At 45.3% G+C, this 11,538-nt stretch overlaps 1 protein-coding gene across 1 annotated transcript; it reads right to left on the bottom strand.

Annotated features, from left to right (window-relative positions):
* Positions 1–3,858: 3,858 nt before the first annotated feature.
* Positions 3,859–8,745, bottom strand: S100A11 (S100 calcium binding protein A11). Its single transcript, XM_017877625.1, has 3 exons — positions 8,609–8,745; positions 5,006–5,158; positions 3,859–4,181 (listed from the first exon to the last, which is right to left on the bottom strand). The coding sequence occupies exons 1-3, from the start codon at positions 8,609–8,611 to the stop codon at positions 4,020–4,022; spliced, it is 318 nt and encodes a 105-aa protein (XP_017733114.1). The 5' UTR covers positions 8,612–8,745; the 3' UTR covers positions 3,859–4,019.
* Positions 8,746–11,538: the final 2,793 nt, after the last annotated feature.

The raw sequence follows: 11,538 nt of genomic DNA, 5'->3' as shown, positions 1-11,538 counted from the left end.
GAAAGAGAGAGATGAGGGCCTGGGAATGTGCCCACATTAGAGAGATAAGGTAGTGTGATGGTTAATATTAGGTGTCAACTTGATTGGATTGAAGGATGCCTAGATAGCTGGTAAAGTATTGCTTCCGGGTGTTATCATGAGGGTGTTGCCAGAGGACATTCACATTTGAGTCAGTCGACTGGGAGAGGAAGACCCACCCTCAATGTGGGTTGGCATCATCCAATCGGCTGCCAGCGTGGCTAGAACAAAGCAGGACGAAGAAACTGGCTTGCTGAGTCTTCTGGCTTTCATCTTTTTCCCATTCTAGATGCTTCCTTCCTTTCCTCCTGGCCTTGGACATCAGACTCTTTTCTCTCATGCCTCACATCCAACCAAATCCCCAAGCCCATGTGATGCTTCACCCAAATATCCTTTGAATCCATCCCCAGCCACCCACTCTCCTGGCCACCACCACCTCTGATCTGGATACTGCAGCAGCTTCCTAATGCTCATACTCGTTTTGCTTTGCCCTGGCACAGTGTCTGGAACATTACAGAGACTCAAATATCCATTGCATGATGCAATGGTCAGGAAGGATGAACAAAGGCTGCTGGGCCAGTGACTAGTAGGGGAAAAGTTTCAGTAGAATGCTGAGGGCAAGTGTTAGAACTCAAGGGATTCAGGACTGAGTGGTAATAAAGGAAATAGAAGCCTTTGGTGTAGACACATACAAAAGCGCAGTAATTTTGACCAAAGGGAAATATTTAAGGCAGCAAATCGAGGGTGTGGAAGTGTTGAGGAGTCTTTTGTTTTATTTTTTTGGTTGCAGAGAGCAGATAATCCTTTAAGGAAGAGTATAAAGTTAAGATGATTTAAAATGTAAAGGAATATAACATTCATTACAGGAATTGTTAGGGGATCATCGGGAATGTATTTTAAGAATTACAAGTGTGTGTTAGCTATCTATTATTGTGTAACAAATTACCACAAACTTAATTACTCAACACAATTTCGCTGTCTCACAGTTTCTGTGGGTCAAGGGTCTGGGCATGCCTTAACTGGGCTTACAGCCCAGGGTATCCTAGAAAGCTGCAGTCAAGGTGTTGTCCAGGGCTGGGTCTCACCTGAGGCTCAACTGGGAATCACTCCCAAACTCACATGGTTGTTGGCAGGATTCAGTTCCTTGAGGGCTGTTAGCCTGGGAACATTAGCTTCTAATTGGCTGTTGCTCAGGGGCATCCTCAGTTCTTTGCCATGTCAGCCTCTCCAGACTTGCTTCATTAAAACGTACAAGCTGAGAAGGGAATAGAGACCCTGCTGGCAAGATGGAAGACAGTCCTATGTAACCAAATTGTGGAAGTGACATACCATCACTTTTGCTGTATTCTGATGGTTAGAAGCGTGTCATAGGTCCTGCTCACACTCAGGGGGAGGAGATTGCACAAGAATGTAAATATGAGAATGGGGGATTATTGGGGGTTATCTTAGCATTCGCTCACCACAAGCTGTATTGCAAGAATTTAAGAGTAAAGATAGCTCTTAGAATGGGAACACTGACATAATGGGAACCGGAAGAAATTTACAAAGATACCTTTCCACCCCTACATCCCACCTTCTTCTTTCTCATCACTTCACAACCTTTTCAAAGGAGTAGACTACCTTGTACTGCCTTTACTTCCTAATCTGCCCTTTAAAACACCCTCCCCCCAAACGATTTTGATGCAGGTGGATTAGAGACCATGTTTTGGGAAGTTCTTCTCTGCTCATTTTCCCTGGGTAACCTCCAAACTCATGACTTTGGTCTATGTGCAGATGACATACTATTCTGTATCTCCAGCTCGGCTCTCTCTTTCTCAAATTCCCAGCTCATCTGTTTAACCTAATATCCCATAGCTAGGATTTTTATTGTTTCAAGTGATAGAAAATTCAATTTAAATTATTTTAAGCAAAAGCAGGGACATATTGACTCATATAGCTGCACAGTCAAGGCATAGCTTTAGCTTTAGCACAGCTTAAGAATTACAACTGTGTGTTAGCTATCTGTTATTGTGTAACAAATTACCACAAACTTAATTACTCAACACAATTTCACTGTCTCAGTTTCTGTGGGTCAAGGGTCTTAGCGTAGCACTAGGAATTGGCATCTTTTTAAAATTTTCTTGGCTCTGTTTCTCCAATGTTGGCTCCATTCTCAGATCCCTTCCCTGTTGTCTTGAGATGGCTATTGGCATGTCTAAGGCTACAAACTCTCAGATTACAATCCACCGAGAAGGAGGAATAAGCAATTGCCTTTATCCCAGAATTTTCAGCAAAGGTACTGGGGTTCCCTTTATTTTGACCAGCTTAGATCACAAGACCACCCTCGGCCAATTGCTGTGTCCAAAGGAATGCAGGGCACTCATTAGTTTCGGCACAGGTGTGTCCTTGACTCTTAGAACTGGGGAAGAACCCTACCCAAACTAAGAACACCAAGAGATGGGGAGTGCAGAGCAGGGCTTGATTCAGGAAGAAGGGGAGATGGATGCTGCAAAAACAAGGAGCAGGCACACACAAGGAACACATCTCAAATATAACATGGTTTGTTTATTTATCTATTTATTTATTTATTTGAGACAGTCTCATTGTGATGCCCAGGCTGGAGTGCAGTGGCACGATCTCGGCTCACTGCAACCTCCGCCTCCCGGGTTCAAGTGATTCTCCTGCCTCAGCCTCCCAAGTAGCTGGGATTACAGGCGTGAGCCACCGCGCCCGGTCTGTTTTTCTTGTAAGGTATAATTTAATTAATTATCCCATAAACCAATAAAATATGGGTGTGAAGAGATAGTTTTTATCTTTGTGAAAGTCAAATTGAATTCTTTTCGAAGACTTGATGATTCAAATGTGCTGAAGATAATTGCAGTTGCTGCAGGTATAGCTGAGACAACTGTAAACGGCTGAGGCAGTGGCTCACCCTAAGGCGCTGGCCTTCATTTTGGAATGTCAGAGCCAAAAATGACCTCAGATGTGGTCTAATCCATTTCACTAAATTTATGAAGGAATAAACCATCATCTAGAGAAATTTTTGCCAATTAGTTAAAACTCATATAAATGGGTAAGGAATCAGAGGTTTTCTGGAAACACATCACTTTTTCCCTGTGCTTCTTAGGAATAATTGCACATTGCAGAAACCTGCCCCTCTTTCTCTCTCCTCTAATCTGTCATCTTTAACCCTGGGTCAGTCTTCTCACCTTCTTTCTAGGCTCTCTTTCCCTGCTGCTTTATCAGAGGGTTTAGAAAATTAAAACTAGTGTTAACATTAGCTTAAGCCAAACATGAAGACCTTGGCAACACGAGCCTCCTTTCTATTCCACAAACATCCCAGATCCTTCTCATCTTTGGAGGACCTCTGCCCTTCCCGTTCCTTCTCTTTAAATGCCTTCTCATTCTTTTCAAACGTTTGCTCTTTCTAGTTCTTCATATCTCAGCACAAATGGCATGTCCTCAGAATAGTGCCCTCTCATAGTCCCCATGAATCTGTAACATAATTGTAATCTGCCCTTCTTAGGATTTATTATACTCTGATAGACCTTTGTTTATTTCATCACTGTTCTCTCCCACAACTAGAAGTTATACTCAGTGAAGGCAGGACCTTGTCTGTCTTGCTGGTTGTATTCTCAGGATCTGTGACAGTGCCAACAGGGGTAGCAGTGAGTAAACAATGACAATAAGTGACAACTCTCCATCAGTCAACAATTTAGAGATGAATCTGGCTGTACTATTAGTCATGATTATGTGTACACCCAAGATGCATTTTTCTTATTTACTATGCAGCTTCTATCAATCTAATTTATACTCCTCCCATTTTCCACCCTCCCATGCACAAATTCACCAACTCTCCAGTTCGTGTTTTAAAAAAGTGACATTGTTTTATTACTATTGGCAGGTGGGGCCTGCATGAGGTGGTTGGTATGCTGGGCTCAGGGGATGTGTGGGCTATGGAGATGATGACAGAAAGGCTGGAAGGAAAGGGGATGGGTTTGAAGGCCAGGCCCAAGGGGTCCTCAGATCCGCTTCTGGGAAGGGACAGCCTTGAGGAAGGAGTCATGGCAAGCCATAGCTAGGCCACCAATCAGATTAAGAAATTCTGAGAAATCTAGCTGTCCATCACTGTTGGTATCCAGTCTCTTCATCATGCGGTCAAGGACACCGGGGTCCTTCTGGTTCTGCAGAGATAATAATAATTATACCTTTATATTGCATCTTCTAAGGTGCTTTCAAATATGCTGCCACATTTTATTCTCACAGGAGTATAAGATACAGGATAGGGATTATTAATATTCACATTTTCCAGATGCAGAAACAGATTAAAAGAGGTGAAGTGACCTGCCTAAGGGGCAGACCTGGGGCTTAGACCAAAGGTTTTCCCACTCCTTGTCCAGGGCTCTCTCTATGACATTAGGGGCTATTCAGTTTTGTAAAGCCAGCGGAACACTTCTTTCAAGTGTTGCATGCAACTCCAATAGATAAACTGTATAAAAGTGCAACGGGTCCAGGTGGAAAAAGGCCGCAGGCCCTGCCTAATCACTCTCATCCTCCACTTGTCCAAGCTGCCAATGCAGATACACACTTAGAGCCACTGGTTACATATGGCTATTTACATTTACATTTAAATTAACTAATTTAGAAAGTCAGTCTGTTAGTCACACTAGCCACATTTCAAGTGCTCAGTGGGCACATGTGGCTGGTGGCTACCATATTGGATAGAGCAGATATAGAATGTATTTCCACCACTGCAGAAAGTTCTATTGGACAGGGCTGCCCTAGAACCTTTGGGGTGGAAGAATAAAATTTGAAAACAATTCCATTATGTCATATACCATTTCATATATCTCTCTTCCCAAATGGAAAAATTCCTGGCTTGGAGTGAGTTAAAACGAAGCAAGAGTGTGGGGCATCAGTTGCTGGTCCTTCATTCCTGGCCATTCTGTCAGGGTCTTGTTTCATGTTGTGGGTATCTTGGGGAAGTGGGGGAGACAGGGACCAGTACCTTTGTGAAGGCAGCCAGTTCTGTATTCATGAAGCTTAGGAACTCCGTCTTGGAGAGAGTGTAGTTATAACCATCCTTTCCAGCATACTTCTGGAAAACAGCAATCAGGGACTCGATGCACCGCTCAGTTTCTGTAGGGCTGGAGACTTTCGCCTTTGGAGAAAAAAATGCAGGGCTCAGACAAGGGAAGATGTCAAGGGCTGGATACTGGAGAAAACTCCACGGAATCTTATTTCAGGCCTAAGCAGTTTCCTAAAAAAGTGAGTCATTTTTTCAGGGGGCTGAGGGGTTCAAGACAACCACAAAAAGTCACACTCTGTGACCTTCCGTCCTACCCCTCTCCACATGTTTATTCCAGGTGAAATATATGGAGGGTAAATGTGGGGCATTGTGGGCATGTTTAAAAGCAGTAGACTGCCTAGATGAGAGTGAGGGTGACAAGGTTTACTCATACTTTTAGAATGTGTGGATAAATACATGTGTACCTCTACATCCACAAATCCATATGCACACCAAGCACTGTCTATAGGTTAATAATTTCCAATTTTCCAAGAGTGTATGGAGGCTTTTGTGATTAATGAAATGTCAGTTCTTTTTAAAGCAACACCAAATACCTGGGACTCACACATTTCCTTAGAGAAAACTAAAAGCATAGCTATCATTGTGTATGCAGTGGGAGAGAGAACTTTTTAGACGTTTGAAAATGGCTTTCATATTTAAGAGTTAGGAATCATTAATCTTAGACGCGAGGAAACGGACAGGAGAAGGGAATGGATATGGCAGAGCCAGCCCTGGAATCTGGGCCTCCCAGTCCCGTTCTGCAGTCCTTAGCCTTGCAGGCTTCCACTTCCTGGTGAGAAATAGTGACAGAGAAGGTGGAGCTTCTCTGGAGGTCACTCCAAACCAGGAAGCTCTCAGGTTGTTGCTTACACAGCATCTACAATGTAAGAGATTTAAATCTTGTACTGGGCTCATCTTTCCTCACAGCAGAATTTTTCAAGGAAATCTATAGGGCCCAGTCATTCGGTCATTCCAGCAGGGACTTGGGGTCCCAAAAATGAGGAGCTGTTGGGCTCCCTCTGGTGGATAGAAGCCGCAATTACAGACTTCCTGGGAAACTGGCCTGACCACACCCTTCCTCTGAGACTTCACCTCCCAGCATTAACAATGATTTATGTTTGGATGGTGACATTTGCAACTTAGCGTTTAGCCTTTCATTTGTTCTTAGGATGGACTTCCTGGAACTCAGAGCTAGAGGCTTTCTCACTCCGTAATTAACACGTGCTAAGAACTGATCTGAGCTACACAGCTGCAGATTGATCCCTCCTTCCTGTACAGCCTTTACGCTACAGAGATCCTAGCTGAGATCCTGCTTCCCATTGCATCTTACAGCATTAGAACCCCTGAACCCTAACAGTGGTGGACTTTTACCCAAGAATCACATAGTTGGAGGATGACTATTTTTGTTTTGCCCTAAATTGAACTTTTCCTTAAGAAAAAAGAAAAGTGTTGGTAGATTCAGGGGCCTTTAGGGGAGAAACAAAATACCACAGCCTAGAAACAGATGTGTTTGTTCTGTTACAACATGCCCTTTATATCAGGCCCAAAATCTCCCTGTCTTAGTGAGGTATCAGATGACAGGAAGGAGGCTGGCTGGCAGGCCACACCAGGATGACGAGCGTGGGCTTTGTCACCTTTCTCTGGAACTACAGATTCTCCCCCTGCCCCTTTTCCTTCCAGAATGCAGACAGTTTTGCTTTTCCAGTTTCACAGTGCCTTTCTGTTACACATTTTTCTCTCAACATCAGTCTTGATGTAATTTAGAGATTATCTTCTTTTGAAAACTGTTGCTGTTGCTATCAGCCACAAGAAAATTAAAACCTCTTTGCATTTCCTCCCAGAGGTAATTCTCCAAAGTGAAAGAAAGAGACACAATTATCAAATTACTAAAATGGGGCCGGGCGCGGTGGCTCAAGCCTGTAATCCCAGCACTTTGGGAGGCCGAGACGGGCGGATCACGAGGTCAGGAGTTCGAGACCATCATGGCTAACACGGTGAAACCCCGTCTCTACTAAAAAATACAAAAGCTAGCCGGGCGAGGTGGCTGGTGCCTGTAGTCCCAGCTACTCGGGAGGCTAAGGCAGGAGAATGGCGTAAACCCGGGAGGCGGAGCTTGCAGTGAGCTGAGATCCGGCCAGTGCACTCCAGCCTGGGCGACAGAGCAAGACCCCGTCTCAAAAAAAAAAAAAAAAAAAAAAAAAAAAAAAAGGGCAAAAAATTACTAAAATGGAATGGCATAATCTGTAGAGCTCCAGGGCACTTTGGAGATGGGTCCTGAGGACGCCCAGAGACGGAAAAGCTCTGCCCAGGGTGGAGCCGTGGCTGAAGGAGAGGAGAAACGGTCCTCTCCACACCTCATGGCACTCTTGGAGTCTTATTTGGTGGGGATGGCGATAGCAAGGAGCAAACATTATGATAAACGATACTGTGAAACAATTTTTAAAATGCATGCTAAGCGCTCAACATTTGAGGAAAGAATAAAAAAATACAATGAAAAGGAAGTAGCAATTTTAAAAACCTCAACTATTGTCTTCTCATTCTTAACCAACACCCTCCGGAGCTTTCTGTCCCAGCTGTAGCAGGACTGCAACCCCAGACAGTATGGAAGGGAATGGGCGTGGCTGTGTTCCAATACTTCATTTATAGACGCTGAAGTTTGATTTCCACATAATTTTCACATGTCAGAAAGTATTTTTCTTCTTTTGATTTCTTTCAACCATTTACAAACGTAAATTTTATTCTTAGCTTGTGGGCAGAACAGAAAACCCGACTTGGCCCGCGGGCCAAAGTTTGCTGGCTCTCTTCACTAAGGAGAGGTAAAGAAAGAGATTTTGGAGGTGGAATTATGGAAAATATGAGTTCAACCGGGAGATGAAAGGAGATGAGAAGAGAAAAATAAGTTAAGGAGTGAGTCCCTAAAAAGATGGTGGGGTAAAAGGAAGAGGAAGGAGAGGGCTCAGCTGGGACCGGGTTCCTCCCACATTCTGGGTCGCAGCGCTGCCGGCGGCGACCGGCTCAAGTTTCAGTCCCGCTGGGTCTTGGCCGTCTGCCGGCTGCTTACTGAAACTTTGATTTTCCCTGGGGCTAGACGACCAAGTTCTAAAATGTCCCTTCTCTGGTCTACAGAAATAACTAGTGACCCTTCGCAGCTTTCCAGCCCCCTGCCTTCAACTTGCTCCTAGGCGTCCCTGGGCTCCCGAGAGAGCATGGGCGAGGGGCTGCTGGCACGGACCCGGGGCTGGTCCCCGCCCCCGCGCGCTGAGCTGCCAGCACTTCCTATTTCCCAGCCCCGGGCCTTGTCGGGACTGGGAAGGCTAAGGAACCTCCGCTGCTATCCTAGGCTGTCACCACAGAGGTGATTTTAGGGCTTCTTCCTTCCATCCCTTCTTCCCTTAGTTCCTTCCCACGAGGCTGATTTTTCCTGCTGTTTCCTGCCACGTCCACACATAAGTCAAAGATAAAGTCGGCTGGGAAGTATGTGTGTGTGTGTTTTAATTCTTTTTCTTTTCATGTACGAAGAAGAAGAAGAAAAGCGAGGCTTACCATGTTGGAGCTGAGCGAGGCGCGGGACGCTGTGGCTGGGAGCGGCGCTGAGGGCTCTGCGCGCTCGGCGTGCGGGTCTGGAACCTCTCCCCGACCCACGCCCTTCCCGGCCCAGCCTTGCCCAAGCCTTACTCAGACAGCCTCCGCGCCCGCCCCGCCCCACCCCGCCTCCCGGGCTGGGCCTGGGACGGCGGCCTGCGCTAACCACAGAACTGCGCTTTAAGAATCAAACCCACCGTCCTCTCGAGAGATTTAAGTAGTCTCACTCTCCCTCCTTTCCATCTTTTCCCTCCTCTTTCCCCCGGGCCCCCTCCACCCCGTCCTGTGAATCTTGAAGATTTTTGACTCTGTAGAATTACAAGTTTTGCACAGTAGTCTTCAGGAAGTCTGCCCATGTCCGTGGGTCTTTCATGAGCTCATTCTGGGCATTTAGGTTAGATAGGCAGAAAGGTCTCTTTTAAAAACAACAGTGGGCCAGGCGAGGTGGCTCAGGCCTGTAATCCCAGCACTTTGGGAGGCCGAGGTGGGCGGATCACGAGGTCAGGAGATCGAGACCATCCTGGCTAACACGGTGAAACCCCGTCTCTACTAAAATACAAAAAATTAGCCGGGCGTGGTGGCAGGCGCCTGTACTCCCAGCTACTCGGGAGGCTGAGGCAAGAGAATGGCGTGAACCCGGGAGGCAGAGCTTGCAGTGAGCTGGGGCTTGCAGTGAGCCGAGATAGCGCTCCTGCACTCCAGCCTGGGCGGCAGAGCGAGACTCCGTCTCAACAAACAAACAACAAAAAACAAAAGCAAGAGTATTAGGAGAGTGTGGGTCAGAATTGTAGACAAGTTCCTAGGAGTTGGGGCTGTCTATTGCTCCACAGGGAAGATATTTAAGAAGATATTTAACAGTAAACAGTGGTGAGTATTGCCAAATCAATTGCCATGGGATTATTGTCAAGGGACGATTGCCACCCCTCTCTCTCAAACTTTTCTGTAAACTGAGGACAGCCACAAAGACAAAATCCAAAAACCAAACTACTGTACTTAAAAATTGATACGTGCTAGTAAGGCATTTATCTGTGTGCAGTTTGCAACTAAATTGGGAGTTGTATTAATATTCAAAAGCCCTGCGTTCCAGTCTTGTGTCTGTTACTTCATTGCAATACTTTTGACAAGACTTGTCACTCCTTTGAGCTTCCATTTCCTTATTTGTAATAGGTCTTGAGATAGGCCTTTCCTGTTTCATAAGATTGTTAGGACTGTCAAGTAAAGTGAGGGCTTAGGAAGGTCTCCAAAAACTGCAGAGTAGATGCGAATGAAAGATAATGGGCTGTAGGCATTGTCTGAACTGCTTCCCCGCACCTGCTCTCACAGGTGCCCTGAGCACCTGAGACAAATCTCCATCTCAGTTCTCAGCTACTCCAGACCCACATTTTCAGTTACTTGTTTATAAATCCACTTGAGAGTCCCACCTGCACTTCAGACTCAACAATTCAAGAATAACTAATTTTCCCCAAACCTGTTTTTCTCTTCTTCTTTGCTAAGGGTACTATCACTCTACCATTTTCCCTGCTTGAGAGCATTGGAGCCACTGAGTCTAAATGCCTTTTTGACTCACAATTTTTTTCAAGTGCCAGGTAATAGACTTCAAACCTTTGGTGGTGGTGGGTGTTACATGAACGGCTGCTGGGGTTCCTTAATACCTTAAAGTTATATGTAGATTTTCTGCATAAGAGAAATTTTTCTAGTGAAGAATCCGTATCTTTCATCTGATTCTCAGAAACATTTATGATCCCAAAATATTAAGGAATCATTTGTCTAAATTACTCCATCACTCAATCATGGGGCCTTCCACACCACAGTTCTTTTCTTTTTTTTCTTTTTTGAGATGTTGTTTCGCTCTTGTTGCCCAGGTGGGTGGCTGGAGTGCAATGGTGTGATCTCAGCTCAATGCAACTTCTGCCTCCCGGGTTCAAGCAATTCTCCTGCCTCAGCCTCCTAAGTGGCTGGAATTACAGGTGTGTGCCACCACACCCTGCTAATTTTTTGTGTATTTTTAGTAGAGACGGGGTTTTATCATGTTGGTCATGCTGGTCTGGAACTCCTAACTTCGTGATCTGCCCGCCTCGGCCTCCCAAAGTGCTGGGATTACAGGCGAGAGCCACCACGCCCAGCCACTACAGTTCTTTTTAAGAGAAAATGCCTCACTTACAGCCTCTGCTCAAGGGGCAGCCCAGGTGGCCAAGTTTTGCATGATTTGACACACTGTGATCCTGTTAGAGTGGATTGGGTTGAGGTTAGCTCTGGACGCCAGCACTGCCCATCTATAGGATGGCCACTAGTAGATGTTTCATGACATAACACGGAAAGATGAACTAGGACCAAAAAGCTTCTTGTTCTTGGGAAGCTGAAATTAGAAGCACACAGAGAATTAGGCATTTAGAAGAGCCGAAGCTGAATATTTGCATAGACAGAACATGAAGTCATGGCAAATAAAAATTATGGAGAAGACATCGTGAGTAAGTGGAAGCTATGAAATTTGGAAGAAACACACAGAGAGAAATGTAAGCCAATTGCTAACTGTAAATTAAAGAAAAAGCTACTTGGGTGTTCCCTGAGTTGTGAAAACGGTGAACCACTGGGAGTGAAGAGCCTGCAGTCTGACTTCATTAGCGTTTTTGTTCTTCCTAAACCTAGTTGTTAGTTTTTCTTATTTTCTCTATGACATTTGTTCTTTCAATAACTCTTCAGCCCCATGAAGTAGCTTGAATGAAACCAAAGAAAAAAGCTAGGCCAGGTGTGATGGCTCATGCCTGTAATCCCAGCACTTTGGGAGGCTGAGGCGGGAGGATCACGAGGTCAGGAGATCGAGACCATCCTGGCTAAAAGGGTGAAAACCCGTCTCTACTAAAAAATACAAAACATTAGCTGGGCATGGTGGT

The sequence above is a fragment of the Rhinopithecus bieti genome, unplaced genomic scaffold (genome assembly GCF_001698545.2).
Source record: "Rhinopithecus bieti isolate Rb0 unplaced genomic scaffold, ASM169854v2 scaffold_10548, whole genome shotgun sequence".
NCBI classification, from domain to species: Eukaryota; Metazoa; Chordata; class Mammalia; order Primates; family Cercopithecidae; genus Rhinopithecus; species Rhinopithecus bieti.
This window is presented reverse-complemented; position numbering and strand designations above follow the sequence as displayed.